The 21,443-nt window shown below is 36.6% G+C and overlaps 1 protein-coding gene across 1 annotated transcript in view; it reads left to right on the forward strand.

Annotated features, from left to right (window-relative positions):
* Positions 1-21,443, forward strand: part of NBAS (NBAS subunit of NRZ tethering complex) — a 142,276-nt gene that overhangs the window by 113,359 nt on the left and 7,474 nt on the right. The window contains exons 49-51 of the mRNA XM_072332376.1: positions 4,941-5,080; positions 12,088-12,232; positions 18,957-19,085. Coding sequence (XP_072188477.1) covers positions 4,941-5,080; positions 12,088-12,232; positions 18,957-19,085 — 414 coding nt within the window. The remainder of the gene's footprint in view (positions 1-4,940; positions 5,081-12,087; positions 12,233-18,956; positions 19,086-21,443) is intronic.

Raw genomic sequence — 21,443 nt, forward strand, 5'->3', positions numbered from 1 at the left:
TAGTACAGGAAGTTGATTTTAAGCACGAATGAAGGTTTTCTCAATGTACAAATACTGTGAAGGAAAATATTTTTCTGATTTTTACAGCTCAGTTCTTTGTTTACAGACATCCTTATCAATTATTTCCTTTGAACGTTAGTACTGGATAAAACCTATTGATGAAAACCGTAGCTTTGTCATGCTTAAGGGGGGAAAAAAGTAATATGCTAAGCAGAATTTGTTGCAAAGAATGAAGCGGAGGTATGTCTGCTTCCATTTTCCTATTCAACATTCTAATATGTAAACAAGCAGCTTATTTTTGTTTTAACTTGTGGAAGGAGAGGATTGGATTGAGTGATTGTTTGGTGGATTTTTTTATTAGCACATCCATTTTCTTAAACAAAACAGTCTCTAGGTCACCATTCAGTTTGGTTGGTGTCAGTTCAAATCATACAGTTTAAGCAATAAAGCATTTTACAACTCTATCAGATGTCTGTCCTTTAGGATTAGGAGAACAATATTTAGTGGATACTTATGCCTCTGGGACGCAATTTAGATACAGCAACACGGCACTATTGCTGTAAATACTCATTTAAACTAACTTCAGTTTCAAAAGCAAGATAATGTACTGAACTAAACAGCTGAACCTGTGGACTGCCCTGCTAGAAATTATCAGTGATGTGTGTTGTCCCACGGCTTTATTTAACCTTATCTTTCTTCGTTGTGTTATCAGAAGTTCCTTAAAGCTGGTAGGAGAAACCATTGAGGCAGCTTTTCATATTTGCATGCTTTTGTGTATGTCATGCATAATGAATCTCTACAAAGCAGTGATAAATATATGGACAAATGAAGCAAAACTTGGTGTATTGAGAGGAGCAAAAGTTTCAACGTGTTGGGCACTTGATACATTGAAGCTATAAGGGAGGAAAGCTAGATAAGTCTTCGGAAGACTTTTTCTCAAGCGGAAAACTTCGATGTTTTTAGAGGTTGTATTTTAAGTGAATGATTATTTTTTTCCCAATACTGGATATAAGAGATGTGCATTCCAGGGTTACTCAGTATGCCTGCAGTCAGATAAAGCTTTTGCTGAGGTTATCTTCTGTAGAATAGACTACAAGTATCCCAACCATCAAAATCCTTTTTTTGTTTTTTTTTAAAAGAAAGCAGTGAAAGCACTCATACCCATATACTTCACATTTTATGTATAAAAGAAAGTGTTTTAAAAGCTGGTAGGAATCTTCTTTTATAATATGTTCTACTAGCAAGGTGATTTCAGAACTAAGATATTGTGGCCAGCTGATTGATAAATAACAGAAGTCCAGCAAAAATAAATAAATAATTCATATGTATATAATCATTGTGAAGTGCTTTCCTATGGTTTGCAGGTTAGAGTAAGTTGAAGACTTTCCCTGTGGGAGAATGACTGATTGTATGTACACTATCTCAAATCTCATGAATCTGCTGCTAATAGTAAGACCATAATCACCTGAGGAAAAACAGTGGTTTCAATGGCTAAAGCTGCATAATTCTATGTGCTGTGCTGTGTGAACACACTTAGAGAAGCAAAAAAATAATAGAATCATAGAATTATTTGAGTTGGAAAGGATCTTAAAGAGCATCCGATGCCAACATCCCCCTGCGTGGGCATGGTTGCCAGCCACTGGATCAGGCTGCCCAGGGCCCATCCAACCAGGTCTTGTATGCTTCCTGCTATGGATCATTATCAAATTCTTTGGGTAGCCTCACCACTTTCTGGGTAAATAATTTCCCCCTAACATCTAACCTAAATCTTTCTTTTAGTTTAAAATCGTTCCCTCTTGTCCAGTATTATCTTGTAAAAAAGTTGACATGGTTGTGTATTTTGTGTTCTTTGTATAGCCTGTATTTTCCTTTGTTAAATTCCTGAATATTTTTAAAAGAAACATTAGCATTATGCAGATGTTTGGTTTTTTTTCTTGATTTCAGGCATGTGTAGTCCCTTGTTAATAGTGAAATTCTGTATGTTAATAGTGAAATTCTTTATGTTAATCGTTTAACATGCGGCTCAATTTTATTTAATTTGTATTTGTTTTCATAAGGTATCATGAGCATTGTTTCTAAAATTAATTCCCCTAATTGACTTTCCCTTTGTGGAGAAACATAATGCCAGCTGTGTTACACTGCCAAAGAGAAGGCACAAAACTGAGGGAATTCTAGGCAGTAATGGAAAAATCTGTGACTGAAACTTAAAACCCTGCTTTGGTTTTCCACTCATTTCTCTTTTATATTCTTTATGGATTATCTGAATTTCAAGTGTACCCTTTGCTACCTTGCTGTAAGTGTCATTAATCTGTTTAGTGACAGATTCTTCTTTCCGGGCCTTTGTACTACAAGGGGTTCTGAGCCTTTCATGGCAGGTTATCTGTATGTAAGCTTTGAATGTTTTAGGTTTTTTAATTGAAAAGTCGAGGGATAGCATTTATAGTGTACTATTACCATGGTTTTGAAAATTACTATACCGCTAGAAATGCAGTGCGTTGTTGTGTTACAGGCTTTATAGTCATCTGAATTCCTCATTCAGAGTCACTGAAAAGAGAATGTTCGGTTTAAATGGAATTTTTAATGTCTCTACTGTTTTGCTGTGCTATTACAAGGTGACAGGCTTAACTGTAACCTTGGCAACTTTATTTCAGCTAGGTTTTGCTCTTTTAAGATGAATTTTCTGCCTTTTAATGCAGAGCATGCTCTCTTGAGTTGTGTGAAGTGTCTGCTTCCTCTGTTCCTCTGTTGTGTCTCTGTATATGTGTAGCTTGCTCCAAAATAATTCTTCCTATTTATTTATGTGGAAACTAAAACAGATACAAAGAGCAAAGTGGCAGTATTTAATAGAAGAAATTCTCAGCTACAAAACGCTGTTTTCAGCATGGTCGCCAACAGTAGCTATGCATTTTTGCCAGCAATGAGCAAGAGCCTGCATGCTGCGCTTGTGAGAATCAGCACCAGAAGAGATGACCACTGTCACTGTCACCACTGCTGTAACTCACCACCCACCACCTCACTGTGCTCACATCCACTGTTTTGTCTCCATAAAAGCTCAGCAAGCATTGATGAAGGTTAATGAGTGTCATTTATTTCTGCATGGAGAAATTCTGTGACACAGCTTTGTTTCATCCACACTTAGGTGTCAGGTGCCATTTTGTCAGAGTGCCCCTCACAGTGCTGTGATCCGCTCTCTGTTGCCAATGGCTCCATTTCTGAGACAGCTCATCTCATATTTTCATACTGATACTTTCTGTCCATTTTTGTTCTTATATCTATCATTGTCGAGATTTAACAGTCAGTCTGCGTTCTGAAGTAACATGCTACTTGCTTCAGTATCCTAAAATGTACTCAGTGGATCATCTGTAGTGCCATCTATTTGATCTAAAAGCTCTGAAAAAGGAACTTGAGGACAGATGAATCCATGTGAGAGATTCTGTTGTCTAATTAGTAAGTAATTTGCTAAGTTGCTAAATATTTTTGATCCTTAGAAATCAGGATGTCTTACATCCCTTTTACCCTTTCCTGTTCTCCCTTCTCTTTTCAGCCTTGTAATTTAAATATTGAGTATAGTTATGTATGTATGTTATGTTTCACCTGGGGAAGTATAGGTGGAATTGAGGGCTATTATAATTGGGTGACATATGTCTGCTGTCTAAAACATTTTAGTATGCAGTACTTTCAGACATACCCTGGAGAAAGAAGTAAAGTTTTCAGCACTAAATATTTTAAAGTCATAAGTTTATGCAGGCAACTCAATAAATGCATCAGTAATCTTTGTTTTCCAACCTCTTTTGAAAAACTCATCCTTGATATATCAGAGTCACTTTGAGAAGATGGGGATAAAAACTTCAGTCTTTTAAAGTAGCTGTAGAACTAAGGGAAACTTCACCCATGTTTGAACTCTTAGAAATACTTGGGCTAAAACAAAAAATTTAACATTTAATGGTATGTATCTTCAGCTGAATTGTAAGTTAATACCAAGGTGGTTTATATATTCTGAAAGCTTTCAAAGTTTGGAGGAAAAAATCGGTGTTAGGATGCATTCATAGCAGAAAGAAAGCAACCCTGTTATTGTAACAAATTATTTTTTAACTATAAGAACTTACATGTGTCAGGCAGACAATGTATTCCATTTTTGAAAGCCAAAAGGTGTAACACTCAAACTTTGAAATATAAGCTGCTTCTCGTTTAGTATCAAGTTGGTTCTCATTTACAGTAACCTTTCTTCAACATTCACACCTTTTACCTTGCTTTTATTTTTTTTTATTTTTTATTTTTTACACCATGCCATCTGCAGTCAGTAATTATCTGTAATAGAACCTGTTATCAGCTGAAGACTATTCAAATTTTGACAGCAGTTGCATATTTTGAACACAGATGGACACTTTTCCTGAGACAGAGTTGTCTGGAGGTTGGGATTTTTGTCTTTCTTAAGTTTAAATACCTGTACAGATAAATTCTGCAGTGCTTGTCAGTGCTTGTCAGCAGAAGTTCTTCATCGAGAAAATGAACTTAAAGTAGACTTCCAATACTCCTTCTTTTGAGACTAAAGATTAGATGATGCAAACTGAAATAAAGCCATTGAATTCTCATAGATGAATGAGAGTAATATATTACAGAAGTACTGCATGTGCACATTACATAAAACTATGTGTATATATATAGAAAGAGTAAAGGAAATTTAAGGATTTCTTTTACAGAGATGTAGGACTCTTGAGAACTAATCAGTGAATCTACTTTAGAGGTTTGTTATTCTAAGAACGTGTGTCTAAGTCATTTCCCATTGTTTATTTGCCTTACTGTTTTACTTGCATGTAACTGAACATGAGAGGTAAGAAAATTGTGAAGACTTTGCCTGTGTTCCTGAATATTTTACAACACTGATGTCCTTCACAGACAGCTTATTGCTTTTAAATTCTTAATTTTAAAATGTTTTTCAGGTAGAGATAACAGATATTGAAAGTGAAGAAAAAAGGAGCGAACTCTTCCTGAGACTTCTGGAATCTAGTCACAAACCGTCTGAGTTTCAGCACTTGGTTTTACTCCTTCAGGCTTGGCCACCTATGGAAATGAGCAGCAGGTGAGAATTTCTTCAAACAAAAGAAGCCCTAAATTTTGTTGCTTGGTAATACTATATATCTTTCAGTCAATGAATTAAAAAATGGTTAAGAGGAGTATGACCCTATGAAATAACAGGTATACACCTTCTACTAGAAAGCAATTCAGTTCCACTTTAAATAAAGTTTTAAAGGTTATGCTCTACAGAAAAGTTCAGAAAGCTGATGTTCAGATGTGACAGGCTGTAGAATTTCTATGAGGACAATGATACCAAGCAGTGTGGTAGCATCTCTCTTTTCTTTATTTGTTATCTGTTATATGGATAATTTATTAAAATAATTCATTTGAAACATCTAGGCTGTAATTTTTGCTGCACATTTTTAAAAGTGATGCTGACTTCTAAGATGCAATGATTTTTACGATCCTGTGTTAAAATGTAGAGACAACAGTCACATATATCCTTCAATGAGAGCAGTAACAGTAGAATACTTTCTGCCTAGTCAACATGATGTGCCATGTTTCATCTGGCCATAGTTAGGCTAGAGGCATTAAATGATGCTTTTGATAACTTTGAGGCATCAATTGCATCCTGTTTCAGTGTGGGCACCACACTCCTCAAAGCTTTTATATGAATTGATTTGTCAGAAAAGTTCAGTCTGAGCTGTTCATGAATGATAATTCTTTTGTGTACTTGGAGAGAACTAGTCTGTTAGAAACTAATCTGGAAAGGTTACTCACCTTCAAGCCTGTGTTTTGTTTGCAATTTCTGGATGATACTTCTGATATATCATTTATGACAGTTTTATAAGCTAAAACTTTTCTTCATTGCATTAGAAAATTATTAGGACTACTGCATGTCTGTCACAAATTCATATCCCAGCTTTCCTTCTTAGTTTTGTTTTAATTGTAATTGAAAAATGTGATGCCTTCCAGTATACTGGATCGGCCAAACTTTGTTCAGTAGCGAACAGGAAGATTAAAGAGAACTTTTATAAATAGATGTTGTTGCCTACTGTTCTGTAGCAGAAGAAATTAAGAATTATTTACTTTTATCTCCCAGTTGTTGTACTGTTCCTTTAGGCTCTCTTCCTCAAGTGAAGAAAAACAGACTAATGATTAAATATTATTTGTATTCACAGCTAACAGTGGATTATCAAGTTTTAGAGATGGGATGCATCTTAGTTTCAAGACCTGTGAAGTCTGAACAATGACAAAGTACTAAGAACAACTATATTATAAAGTATCTAGGGTTTTAAGTAGTAAGTATAGCTCTTAGCCACAGTTTTGACATAAAAGAAAATCAATGTAGTTAAGGTAGGATACAAGAGAAGAGGGAAAATGAACTCATTAACAGATATGTGTGATTCTGTGATTGTCACGCCTTTAACAACAGTTGAGGTCAGAAGGGATCCCTGGAAGTTCTTCCTCCACTCCTCTGCTCAAAGCAAGGTCATCTAGAGCAGGCTGCCTAAGGCCACTGCTTTGTTAGAGTCTTGAAAATCTCTAAAATGAACTTGACAAGAGTGCGCTCTGTTCCATTGCCATCCTGACCTTCCATTAAGAAGTTTGAGTACTGAACCCAGTACTAAGCTCTGGGGTGCACTGCTGGTCACTAGGCTCCAGAAAAGGACTTGTGCCAGTGTTAACAACCAGGTTTTGAGTCTACTTCACCATCTGCTTATTAAGGCCATGCTTCATCAGTTTGTCCATGAAGATATGGGAGACAGCATTGAAATCCTGATAAATGTAGGTGTGTAATGTCAGCTGTCATCCACCAAACCAGTCGTTTAATTGTAGAAGGCTATCAGGTTTTTCAGGCATGATTGCCCCTTTTTAAGTTAATGCTGACTAAGCTCAGTCATCTTTTTGCCCTTGATAGAATTGGAAATACTTCTAGGAAGACATATTTCATCTCCTTTCCAGAGACTGATCAGCCTGTGTCTCTGCAGTATTAAGGTACAAACTACAAAGTTTGTGCTGCAATGAGATTTTTATTTTTACCTTTGACGTAATTTATTATCACTAAAACTTCAGTGTCTTAACTGCTCTGACTTTGCCAGGAGCAAACCTTTCAGGAGAAATTGTCCCCTTCTCTTTCACTAGCAGTAGCCACTCGTAGCCATTTCATGGAGAATCCTTGACTCATGATTCCATAATGTGATTTACATGCAGAAGTTATAAGTTTTCCTGGGCTCAGCACTAAATTCACATTCCTTACTTGAAAGGAAAGACTAGCTCAGATTTTCCAGATTTCCTTGAGTTTGCCTGAAACTCCAGACTACCAAAAATGAAAACAAATTTGATTAGAGAGGAAGCAGTTGCGTTAATACTATGGGAAACAAATTTTTTGTTTTTGTTGTAGTTGTTGTTTCTTTGTTTTTTCAAGATGTTTTGTTCAGAATTTGCTTATTACTGTTGGTTCTTTCTGCTTGCTTGCGAAATTGGATGGACCTTGCAATCCGTTCTCTTCATTTCCTTAGCTGTATTTTGCTTGGGAAGAAAATTGAGACTGCATGTTTAAAAAGAGACTGATTTAGTTCTCTTGTCCACTCATCGTTTTCAATGTTGTTCTTTTCTCAGTAGGAATGTTACATCTCTAGTTTCTTTATTCTTTATTTTATTGTTTTCTGATAATTCAGTGATTGTTCAGCTTTCTCTTTTCCTCTAGGACTTGTCCCAATAAAAAAAATGTGTCAAAGGTGGAACATTTTGCTCTCCCATAGGGTCTCCATTCTTATATTCTGATTGCTTTCCTCTTATAATCTCTCTCTTGTTTCTACCAATAAGGCTGTGCTTTATAAATCCTGTATCAGCAGGAATATGTACTGTGACTTGAAAGTCCTTCTTTCTAGCTCTGTATTGGTGCTTTAAAAAGAACATTAATGATGTTATAATAGCAATCAGCATAATCATAGCTACAAGTAAATATCTTGAGACCCAGAGAGGTTGTGGATGCCCCATCCCTAGAGGGATTCATTCAAGGCCAGGATGGATGTGGCTCTGGGCAGCCTGGTCTGGTGGTGGGTGACCCTGAACATAGCAGGGGGTTGAAACTGGAAGATCATTGTGGTCCCTTTCAACCCTGACCATTCTATGATTCTATGATCTTTTTTCTTCCACTTAATTCTATAGGCCTCTTAGGTATGTTTCAAATTTTGTTTGCTTAGGTATGTGTATTTATCATGTCTAATGGATAAACATTAAACACATTATTTGGATTTAACCTACATTTGAATTTAAGTTGCAAAATATATTTTCTTTAGTATAGAATGTGGTTTTTTTCCTACAGTAATAATATATTTGGTGTGCAGAAACAGTATTGGGTGGATCTTTGTCTTCTGTAAAACAAATTTGAGAGAACTCAAAACTTTACCAGTTAATAATGCTCCAGAAATGATGTTCTGTTCCCATTCTACCTTCAGTCCTACCACCTCACGTTTGATTGGTTTTAAGAAGTCAGACTCAACTCTCTTAAGTATCCTTGGGTATGAGAGAGTAATCATTTTATAAGCTCTTGTCAAGTAGACGGATCTTTGTAACTGCCTCTTGTTATACTCTGCTGGGAATAACTTACATTTCAGTTTAATTATTTTGAATTTTATTAATTTTAATTATTTTACTTTGAAAATGCTGGGATAACTCATGAGATCATGAATCAGAGACTGTGTTGTAGTTATGAGGCCCACCAGTGATCAAGAAACAGAAGAAGCAAAACAGAGCAGTGACAATAGCAACAACAGAACCTTTGCTACTTTCCTTCTTCTTTGTCTGAACCTTCTCTCACTCTGTTGTCAGTGACAGTTATTATCATTTTCTTATGTCTACATCTTTGGCAAGACTGCCAGTAATTTCTGCACTTCTCTTGAGTCCTTCATCATGTGTTACTCGTACTTCTCTCTTTTGTCTCTGTTGCATATTTCATGTCAATAGCATTCAAGTATCTTTACCAGCATAGGTTTTATTTTATCCTCTTAATGTTTCTGCACCTGGGTTTCTGAAAAACCAGCCTTGGTTGCTCAGTTGGAGTAAAACAGAATCTTTTAAATGAGTAAATGGGTTTTTCAGCAATCCCATTTTTAAAATCAAGCTGTATTAAGAAATTGTTAAATAGAGAAGTGAAAGCAATTATGCCAGTTGTTTAGCCCTGTGTATTAGAATCTTTTTAGGTCTTGTTTTTTTTCTTCATCAGAAGAGGGCCATTGTTGCCAACTATTTGTTTATTGTAGATGTACTGATATGTGTAGGAACTGGGCTATTTTAAGTCTGAGTCATCAGAATTCTTAAAATTTTGCCTTTCAGCTAATGGGAGGTATCTTATAATTGAGTGCAGAATTGAAAGATGAACCTTAGGTTTTATAAAGGCTCAGAAAGATAAAGATGTAAAAGAACTCAAGGTTTGGTATTTTTAGTAGCATTTTCACTTTTTCTAAAGAAAATGTCTTCTGTAAGAAGGATCAGTCACTCTGACAAAAGAATACTCTTCACCTACATATATAGTTCTTGTCATGTCACATTGTGCCATGTTAACTTAGGAAGCAGCAGAGATGGCTCGGTTGTTCAGTCAGCACTTTAAAAAATGTTTGTATTTGCATTCATGTTATGTATACGTGCTTTACTGCCTCAGCATCTCATATTCAGAAGTCATTTTGAGTGCTTCATAGAGTCTTGGAAAAAGAAAAAATAATAAAGAATTTAAAAAAATAAAGTATAACAGTAATTAAAGCTCTGCCTGGGTCTTTGGAATGCCTACATTTCTTTTAAATATTAATAAGAAACAAACAAAGAAAAAAAAAAAAGCCTAATTTTAGGAGGATCAGTAGCTGAGTGCGCTCTTTTTTTTTTTTTTACTTAATGGAAAATTTCCCTCTAAAGACTTTTTCGTTTGGTACAAAAAAAATGCCTTCATTTCAAGTTTGGGAAATAAATCTCAGCATGGAAATAGTAATTGACTTCTATTTTTTTAAGAAACTATGGTTGAACAAAGGTGACACACTTTGAAAAGAAAACTGAATTCTAACTGTATGAGTCAGGTTTTTGTTGACTGAATCATTCTTTTATGTAGAAATGGCAGATAATGGCTGTTTATTACTAGTATTCAAAATAATTATAAGGAAAAGTAAGTTTTTCAGAAAGTATACTTATATGTCAGCTTTTATATTTGTATAAATTCTGTGTAAATATATATTTATGTCTGACACTTGACTTAAGGCTTGTCATATATAGGTTTATTTATAGGTTACATCTTTCTTGCTATTTCTAACTTTTCTAAGTGTTCTGTTTCTTTCTAACTATTTCTAACTGTGCTTTCAAGTGTGATTTCTGTTTTCTGTTTCTAATGGAAAATTCTTTCTTAATGTACTCTGGAGGCAGCAGCTATAAAAATGGAAATTCATGATGACTCTCCATGCCTTTAAGCAAGAGATGGATCACATAGCAAGAGTTATTAATTTAGCCAGTGGCAAAGATGGAATTGTGCTTTTTTTTTTTTTCCTCCTGACCTTATTGGGGGTTCATAGATCAAGTGCATCATGTTCTGCTTGTCAAATAAGTTGGCTTCTTTGGGTTCAGCCCTTCAGGTTGGAAGGGAGAAGAAGCGCCGTGCCGCTTCCAGCCAGGCTCATGGCAGCAGTTTGTTCAGTGACTGTGACTGATGGAAAATCTCAATTAAGTTGTCAAAAAGAATAAAAATAATGGCTTCCATTTAGTTTGCATTCAAAGTTAACTGCTTCTAGCATCTCTGTGTGGGTTTTGTGTTAGAATATAATGACAGTTTCATGTGGATTTTTTTTTTTTTTAAAATATATATCAAATAGTAGATATCGACAGCTGTCCTCTCTTGAATTGTCAGACCTGTTCCTTGGTATGTGTCAGCAACCAGTTCTTTTAAGAGACTCAATTTGCTGCTATATTTATTATGTTACTTTCAACAATTGCTGCTAAATAATACCATTGAAAAGGAGCACTTTCAAAGCACTTCACTGCTGCTTCCCACTTGTGCTGGACAAGTATCTTAATTTACTGTGAGTTGTAAGACTAACCTGCCAGATTTGTTCCTTCTATGATTTTCTTTTTCTCTTCAAAACAAACTTTTTTTTAAATCTCAATTTCTTGGTTAAATGATTAACGGCCAGAGATTGACAAGTGATTTTTAAACCACCTTTTGTACCTTCTGAATTTTATGCACAAATGAACATGGCGACTTTGTTACTGTGGCTGTATACAGTCTCAGTCTACACTGCTGTGCATGGATTTAGTCTGTTTTAGAGGTGCCTTAAAATGGATTGACAAAATTAATTCATGTTAGCAAAATGGCAGTGTGGGTGCGTTCCTTCATGCTCTCATTTGAAAGCGTCAGTCTGCTACTCTTTTCTGCCAGTACATCCAGTCCTAGCAGGTACACCTGTCACTACTAAAAGTAGCCAAACATCTCTGTGACCTGGCAAATAGCAGCTGTAGGCCACAAAATGCTCCAGCAATTAAACTTTATAGTAAATGTTGTGTTTGCCAGCATGCATGATAAAATTTAGGTGTCCAATTTCTGCCTTTGGTTTAAGGCTGACTGTGTAGCAGTAGTACTGAATGAGTTTGTGTTTGGTTTTGGGTCCCTCAGTAGGAAATTAAAGAATATCACATTGCTTGAGCAAGTGCAAAGAGCAATGAGATTGCTTTGGAGAAGAGGAGGCTGAGAAAGATTGCAGCAAAGACGGTGCTGATCTCAATTCTCATATAACAGATAATAGGAAATGTTTTCAATTTGTGCCAGGGGAGATTTAGATTGGAAATGAGGAAGAATTTCTCACAGACAGGGTAACCAAGTGTTGGAACAAGCTACCCAGGAAAGTAGTGTCCCCATCCCCAAAGGGACTCAGCAGATCTGTGGATCCATGTCACTGAGGGACATGGTTCAGTTGAGAGACTCAGTAGGTCAGGCTGATGGTTGTACTTGCTGATCTTGAAGGGCTTTGTGTGCATACATGTAAGTATATGTACTTGTACATACATTATTAAAAATCTGTGTTTTCTGGGCAGATCATGTGCAGGTGATAATCCATGGGTGAAACTGGTTACCATTATGCTGCAGAGATACCCACCGGAGGAAAAGGACAGCATGGGAAATGAAGTTTTGAAAATCTGCCGTTCTTTGTATGACACAAAGTACAAGCTCCCTGTTGAGGTAAGTTTTAGTGCTGATTATCCTGGACACAAGTCCTGTTTTGAGGTCCCAAGTATGAGAATGATGTTGCCATACTGGATCAAGTCCAGTGGAGAGCTGATAACATAATTAGGTGGCTGATACACAGTACATGCAGTGAGGCTGAGAAAATTGGAATCATCCCATCTTGAGAAGATATGGCTGAGGGAGATAATATCACTGTTTTTAAATACATTTACAGACCATTACAGGTCTCATGGAGTCACAGAATGTCAGGAATTGGAAGGGACCTCAAAAAATCATCTAGTCCAGTCCCCCTGCTGGAGCAGGAATGCCTACATTATGTCACACAGGAATGCACCCATTCTTTAATGTATTTAATTTATGCATTACTGTAGAAATCAGCATGGCAAGCGCTGTTAAAGAGTCAGTAATTTTCTCATAACTGTACAAAAGTTGAGTGAGAAATCCTTTAAAATGCGTTGGTGATAAAAATTTATGTGCAAGCAATTACTTTTTGATAATATTCTGTCTTTCTTAACTCTGTATGCATACTTCAAGAATCTCTGAAGGATAAAATTATTGAAGTGTTTTGTACATAAACAGTGTATACTAACAAAGATATGTTTGAGAAATGATTAATAAACTTCATGCAGCTTTAGAGTAGTTCTGTGAATATTTTACTGGGTTGATTAATCCCTTATAATTATCTTTACACAATCATAGACTTCATGATAGGAAAAAAGATAGCTGATGTTAAGATTATAAGCAGAACAGAAACAGAAACAACACGTTCTGTTTAAAATAGACCCACTGGGGGGTTGCTTTCTTGTTTTGAATAGTCAGACTGATTGCAGTTAAGTTCAAATTTCATGTAAAACACAACTTCTGAAGGTGTCAGTAAACTCAGATGATGCATACATTTATTAATTTACTCATTCCGATACAAATTTTGGTGTGAGGCTGGTTTCTGTATCCTTGGGACTGGTGTGAGCGCATGTAGCTGTTCTTTGTGGTGCTGAGTGGTTCATCAACGCCCCTAAGCTCATCATCTTTTGCATGAGAATAGTCAATCTTTGCTGAAGTAGTTTGTAACTCACTGTAGCAAACCAGGAATGCTAATCTCAGTTAAGGATATTATCTTACTGCAGTCAGTTTACCTAGAATGAGTTGTGATTTCTGAAGTTATTTTTTCTTTCTGTAACTAGGCCCCATCTGGAGTACTGTGGCCTCATCTGCAGTACTGCATCCAGGCCTGAGTCCCTCAGTACAGGAAGGACGTGGAGCTCTTAGAGCAGGGTCTGGAGGAGGGCCACTAAGATGATCAGAGGGCTGGAGCACTTCTCCTATGAGAAAAGGTTGAGGGAACTGAGCTTGTTTAGCTTGGAGAAGAGAAGGCTCCAGGGAGACCTCATTACATCCTTCTTGTACTTGAAGGGAGCGTTTAAACAGGAGGGGGAACAGCTACAGGGGTGGATAGTGATAGGACAAGGGAGAATGGTCTTAAACTGAGACCGGAGAGGTTTAGGTTAGATATTAGGAGGAAGTTTTTCACCCAGAGGGTGGTGATGTACTGGAACAGGTTGCCCAAAGAGGTTGTGGATGCACCATCCCTGGAGGCATTCAAGGCCAGGCTGGATGTGTTTCTGGGCAGCCTGGTCTGGTGGTTGGAGACCCTGCCTGTGGCAGTGGAGTTGAAACTAGATGATCATTGTGGTCCTTTTCCAACACAGGCTATTCTGTGATTCTAGGATAGTCCATTACCTATTTATTCACCATTTTGATGTTGTTTGGCAGCTTTAGTTGGAGATGTTTTTTAAAGGTACTGGATATGGAAGAACCCTACATATGGGTATACATATACAGATGTCACATGAAACTTATTACTAGTAAAACTCATCTCATGTTTGAGAACCAATTTACCAAACTTTTCCTATGAATACTAGAACGATTAAGAGGAGAAACCTAGAATGAGAGAACTGTAAAAACTGAGAGGTCATTTCACCAGTGTGAATAACATTTCCATTCTGAAGTCCATATGTGTGACGGAAAAAAAGACTTAAGTCATTATGATCTAGAAGTTAGAAAAAAACATTTCTTTAGATGCAAATTTAATCAGAAAGCTTTTTTTGTTTTGTTTTGTTTTCCCCCCTTATTCTTCCTCCTGCTCGTCTTTCTAGCTTTTTTTACAGCCAAAATTTTTTAATGTCTTCTGGGGAATCGCATAGCTTTAATCTTTGTATCTGCGTATGTGGGCTCTTTGTTGGTATAATTTGCATTATTTAGTGGATATGTTTTTCATCATTGTTTTTTCATTGTTTTCCTTGCTTGAAATGCACATTTGTACTGTCTAACTTCTGCATTTCTTGGTTAATCTCTTTTTAAAAAAGGGCAAATCTTCTTACCCCAACTGAGTGTTAAAGCTTGATTCCTCTGAATATTTCATGTTTTTCTATTAACGTGTAGGTCATGGTCATGTATCAGGTAACATAAACACTTAAATGGGAAAATGCATCTAGCCTCTTCTTTGTAATCTGCAGAGGTTCTAATGGCCATAAGGTGCTTATCTCCTAGAATAACATTTTAGTCAGTTGGTTTTCTTTTTTTTCTATTAGCAGATTTCTACTTTTTATATATGAATTTGTATGTTTTTCTTCACTCACAGTTGATTCCCAACTTTTTTTTTTTTTTTTCCCATGAGGTTTTTGAATTTCATAAAATCATAGAATCATTTGAGTTGGCAATGACCTTTAAAGGTCATCTAGTCCAACTTCCAAGCAATGAACATGGATATCTACAGCTAGATTGATTTGCTCAGAGCCCCGTCCGGCCTGATGTTTCATGTCTGTAGGGTTGGGACATCCCCTACCTCTCTGGGCAACCTGTGCCAGTGCTTCACTGCCCTTATCATAAAAAACTTCTTCCTTATATCTAGTCTGAATCTCCCCTTTTTTAGTTGAAAGCCATTTCCCTTTATCCTATCACAACAGATGCTGCTAAAGAGTCCATTCCCTTCTTTCTTGTAGCCCCCTTTAGACACTGTAAGGCTGCTCCCACATCTCTCTTGAGCTCTCTTCTCCAGGCTGAGCAGCCCCAGCTCTCTCATCCTGTCCTTGCTGTGGCCGTGTTCCATTCCTTGTATCAGTTTTGTGGCCCTCCTCTGGGCTCACTCCAACAGGTCTAAGTCTCTCCTGTACCGAGGACTCCACATTTGGATGCAGTACTCCAGGTGAGGTCTCACCAATTCAGAGGGGAAGAATCACCATTTTCAACCTGCTGGCCGTGCTTCTTTTAATGCAGCCCAGGATACAGTTAGCTTTCTGATCTGCGAGGTCACATTACTGGCTCATGCCCAGCTTGCCAGCAACTAGTTCCTCCAAGTTCTTTTTGTAAGGACTGTGCACTATCCTTATATCTCTCAGCTGTTACTGATAACAGGGGTTTACACAACCCAAATACAAGACAGCTTGATCCTGGTCTCTTTATGGTATCCTGTCCCCTAGTTGTGCCAAGTGCACCATGCAGCCTTGTGTCATCTGCAAGCTTACACTCAATTTAAATACTCTCTTTTGGTCTCCTGTCATGATACTGCTTATGTTCTGAATCCAGCTACTGAAGCTCCCCATCAGAACTTTGAACAATACTGGAGCAAAAGCAGATTCTTGTGAAATCTGTTTTGTAAATCCATTACAAAAGTTTCTGCTACATCACTGCAATGACAGAAGGAAAGTCCTTACCCTGTCACAGATACAGTCCTATCCACTGTACACGCAGCCTTACACCACAGCACAAAGCACTTTCCACTGTCACTGCAGATAAAAAGATGCTTGTCTGGGTCTTGAGAAGTGTTGCAGGTGTTGGCTTACTACAGATGGTTGGATTTCTAGTTCCTGCCCAAAGCAGCAGTGCAGTCATTTGTAACAGATGTACAAGGAGATGGCTTTATTATTTGGACAGTCTTCTGTGCTTGGCAAATTGTCCCATCACTTTGGTGGAAAAAGGGATAGAGGCTGCTGCAAGGGCTTGCAAGTTGGACCATGCTGTTCTGTGTGTTATTTCCCTTGTGTCTCTGACAGTGTTTCACTGACATTTTCAAAATGATGCAAAACTGAAAATACACCACAGTGACAGCCTTATTCCTAACTATGAAACATTTTTCTGTATGATTTTTTGCTGGATTTTTCATTATATGTTTTGATAGTTCTCACAGACTTTAGTATCTGATAAGTCAGCAATTGCTTTTCCTCCTGCATGTCTTTTTTTCTTGTATTTCTTAAGGACAGACTGTACTTTTCTTTATCAGTCTTATGTAGCCCGTCTTCTTATCACGGATGATGTCTCTTGATTTAGTGATTCTGTGGGTGCTTCAGGTGAATTTTTCAGTCCTAGAAACATGTTTATTTATTTATCAAATAAATTTTCAGTGCTGAATTCTCACTCATTGTTATTGTTTATTTGGTTAAGATCTTTTAATAAAAATTAAAGCAAGAAAGATTTATTATTAGTATTACTATTACTATTTTACATTTTATTACTAAATTTTTCATGGCAGTGTTTCATTAATCATGATGCCATGTCACAAAAGTACCAGGAAAATGGAAGCAGTGTAAAACACTGATGAGAATATGATGCTTTATTATTACAGCTGCATTTTGAAATGATGTTTAAAAGTGAGGGACAGAACAGAGAGCCTGCAAAAGTGCACAGATTAAAATGCCTGAAAGCTGAGGAATGAAAGAGTGCAGTATATTACCCTGTGAGAGACCGAGAAGTGACTTGATTGTAGCCTGTGGATGTTTTTTGAGGGAAAAGAAGCTAATAAAAGGCTCTTAGTTTATAAAGAAGTGTATTACAAGAAGCATGACAATCAATGGAATATATTTCTGCTTTAAGGGAAATTATGGATTCTCTACATTTGAACATTGTTTCTGAATATCTGCTGTCTTCTAGGCACATCAAAATAAGGCACAAGGATACTCAAGTAATATGTCTGGTAGCTACCTGAAATCTAAAAACATCTCAGTTCAAATTTGCTAAATTAATTGGATAGCTAAGCGTGTGTTTTCTTCTGTGGAGGCCTTTATGTCTCTGTGCTGAACAAAGCAGATTGCTTCAGAAAATGTCACATTAGAATGTATCACCAGTACTAGAACATAATCCTGAAACATCTAAGGTGCAGACTAAACTTTGGCAGGTCATCTGAGTTAAATGTAGTTGCTTTGAAAATAAGGGAGTTAATATTATTATTGCATTTGCTTGCCAAATGATACATTTCTCCTTGTCTTAAAGCAGTGCAGAGACAGCAAACACAGTCAACATTTGCAGCATTGGTCTCCTTGACCTGCTGCTTTATGTATGTACTGTACCTAGTTACATTGGAAAATCTGCTTAGTTTCCTTTTCTTCCTCACACCGCTATAAAATATGATTTGAAGTTCTTTTAGAGAGCCTTTTTATGGGTAATTTCTTATGATGCTGCTTCTCTTTTTAGTTTTGAGAGGCTTTCAGGTAGAAAAAGTTACCAAGTGCGGTAAAACTGCTGTTGTGTTCACTTTGTGCATCTTACAATTCATAAGTTATTTTTGAAGTATTTGAGCATAAGTTCCATTTATTGCCATGGATACATCTTGTCAAGGAAAGGAGACTTTGTAGAGTGACTCTCGTAAGATTGCATTTAGTGGATTTCTTGTTATATCAAGCGTGCTGCTCAAAAGAAATGCGGTGCAATGTGAAATTATCAGAAGTTTAATAAACATTCAACAGTTTTGGTTTTCCTGAACGTTGTAGTGAAACAGGGAGCCCCTGGATGATTTGGCTGCCATATTCAAGGGGATGGTGTTGTGCAATACTCAGAACACTCAGTGTGAGTTCCCTGGAATACAGGACATCTCTGCTGGGTCTCTGTGCATAACGGTTGTAGCAAATGAACAACATGTTGGAAAAAAAAAAAAAGGAAATTGTAGTCTGATTTATTGAGTAAATTCTGAATCTAAGCACTGTTTGAAGTGTAAGTGGAGAAATCATTGCCCTGTTGAGAGAAAACAAAAGTAGAAATTTACATATAAGAGTTTTTTGTTGGTTGATTGGTTGGTTTGCTTTCTTGCTAAGCTACAGTCCAAGGTGCAGATTTGGAAACACTGCATTTAAAAAGGTTATCAGTTCTTCATTGCTTCAGCTTTGGAATCCTAAATTCGTGCTGTTTTATAAAATCTGAGAAACTATATGAATGAGAGAAAGGTTACATTGCTGTGCTTTCATCACACATAGAACTTTGTATCAGGTTTGAAATAGTTTTGCAGCAGAGCTTTATGCTGTTGCACTGTGGTATATACTGTTATTTTCTCTTTGATTTGTTCCATTTTTCTATTTGCATAATTGACTTACAGAAGTATCAAAGGTGTCTGTTAAATTTCTTCCAATGCTTTGCACTATTTCACTGAACGCAAATGTATTAATCCCAGAGAGGGCTGTGATTCCTCTATTGCTGTTCAAGAAACTCCAGAATGTAATGTAGGTTCAGTGCCTGCCTTGCCTTAATGTACCAAACACTCCACTTATAACCCTGTATTGTACTTTTTTAATTTGTCTGTTCAGCTTTCCAAAGAGTTACTACCATCAGGGAGTTCATTTGTTTCGAATGTTGGTTTTCATAGTGCATTTGGCACAAAATTTTCATAAATTTTAGTATGAATGATGATGCTAATATCTCCAGAGATCTTGCTGAATGAGTTTACTTTTATTTTCAGTGTATAAAAGAATTATGCTTGTTGCTGCTTAACCATTCCCTCTTGCTGCCATCCCTGAAACTGCTGGTGGAAAGCATGGATCAAGATCTTCATACTATGGCACTGAAGCAGATAACAGCTGTCACTAAGGTATGAGCAGTTCAATTAACCACACTTCAGAGTTTATGATAATAAATTAGTTCTCTTATCTTACCTACTATCCTGATAAGCAGAGACTCTTGAGGCCCTTATCATTATTAAGGTTTTCCACAGCTATTGTGTTCATAGAGCAGTAAAGCAGTGCTCATAAGATCTCTTACATATACTTGAGGTAATTAACGCTGACAACACTTTCTTTAAATTATCTAGTATGCTACTGCAAGTCAGTATGAAGGAACATATATTGTGTTGTATAAAGTAGATTGTTATCTCTATGAGGCTATTCTTGCACTTTATTATTTTTTAAAGGGATAAAAGTACAAGAGATAAATTAGCAGGTTTCTGACAGACTTGTCTTGCAGTGAGCAGACCCAGCTCTTTTGTTTTGTAGAACAGATAGATACAGGAATATATGCTTGGAAATTTTGTGTAATTCTAAACCCATTCTCCATTTGATACTGCAGCAGAGTTTCTGGTGAAAATAGCTAAACAGTGCCTCTTCCTTGGACAAGAACTGAAATACATCACTGTGTATTTCTCAGTTGTTGTATGAAGTTACACAGTTTTTTTGTTGTTTTTTTTTCCTTGTATGTTTCCTTTTCAGTTAAGAAACACAATCTAAAATTGTGGAAGCGAGTTTCCTAGACAGAAGTATTGTATTATCTTTTTTTTCCCTCCTCTTGAAGTTTGAAACTTCTTCAAACTTTTGAATGAACGTGCATGTACAACCTGAGAGACTTGCTTCGATTTTGTTAGCTGTAGCCTGCAATCTAGCTGTCTGTGGCAAAAGAGAAGGAATGGCTTCTTGTTTTGGATGGATAACTGCATTGAAGATCCCCAGAAGAATAATATTTATTTAAGAAAAACAATGTTTCTGAAATGTATATTACCTCTTAGGGGGCTCTTGGTTGCATATTACTCTGTAAAATAATAATTGAGGGTCCAGATCACTCCAGTTATATGCATTGCGGCAAGTTTTTAAGATTCCCTAGTTCCAGCAATCAATGCAGTGTGATCCCCTGCTTTCACACCATCCTCTGTTTCCTAGGGAGGATATTCTGCACCTTGCTCTTCCAAGGATTCTGCTCTAAGTCTCTCTCCTGTTTTATTCTCAATTGGTTGAGGTTTTATCTGCTTCACCTAGATGTTCCTAATTTGCCTTCAGAAAAAGAAGTGCTACTGAAATGTGTGAAGTACCAGCTTCGTGGAAAGTAACTGGACATTTAAAACAGTTGTAGGAAAGGTAAAAGGGCAAGCTACATGCAGGATGTGCCTACTTATATCAAAATCTCATTATAGTTAACATCTAGCATGAATTCAGAGTATTTCTCAGTTGAAATTGTTGTTCTAGGGAGAGAACCACAGGATTTTGTGAAGATGTTCGTATTCCCTGTTCCTTATGCAAATTAAATACAGAAATTCTGGGGTTTGTTTGTTTGTTTGTTTTTTTCCCCACAAAATGTAAATTTCTGAATATTGACCATCAAAGCAATGGATTATTTGTAGTGTGGTTTCTTTTGTTTGTTTGTTTGAACACCTACAGCTGTAGATTTTGATTTCTAATTGTTTTTAAGAAACAAGGTGATCTTATAGAAAAGCATCTGTCGATCTGATGCATCCACTTTTTCATCTATATGTTCTGTTAACCTTTTAAAATTGACTTTCTTGTTAACAGATGAAAGCTGCTGAGTTAGTGACTAGCTTCCCAGCAGGGCTTTATGTCTAAGTACATTTTATTTAACTACTTTTCAAACCCGGTGCTGTGCAGTAACACTTTCTGAATGGCTGCTAATTGTATTGCTCTATTAACTGGCCTTTTCTTTCCAATGTTCTGCAGCATTCAATTTTTTATGTTCTAGTCTGATTAGGTTTTATTGAAGTTTTAGGGGTAGGAACCATATTATCTTCTTAGTAATATAAAACTTAGTACCTACACCTATGCATTCCTGAAATTAGGTTCTTTTTTATTAGGAGAAGGAAGTTTGATAAGCTGTTTCTAATTTTTCTTCACAATTCAATATTAACATGAGCATGTACTTCCATAACAATGATATATAGCCTAGAATTTTCAAAGCATTTAGCTTTGGTCTAATATTTCATCGTAATTCAATTAAAATGTAGTTATTGACTTCAGTCTGTGAGATATAGTTTACTCAGTGTTTGAACGTGGGCAGTGAGGAAAAACAACTAGCACACACTCTTCTGGTATGGTGTAGGAAGTATCACTCACTCCTTGTTATATATGAATCACATTTTGTTACGAAAATTGATATGTTACCAACTAAAAGGGCTGCTTGGAAATAATGCCTCCTATTTTATTATTATGGCTCACAACGCCAGAAGTGGATG

Source organism: Excalfactoria chinensis, chromosome 3 (assembly GCF_039878825.1).
Source record: "Excalfactoria chinensis isolate bCotChi1 chromosome 3, bCotChi1.hap2, whole genome shotgun sequence".
Lineage (NCBI taxonomy): Eukaryota > Metazoa > Chordata > Aves > Galliformes > Phasianidae > Excalfactoria > Excalfactoria chinensis.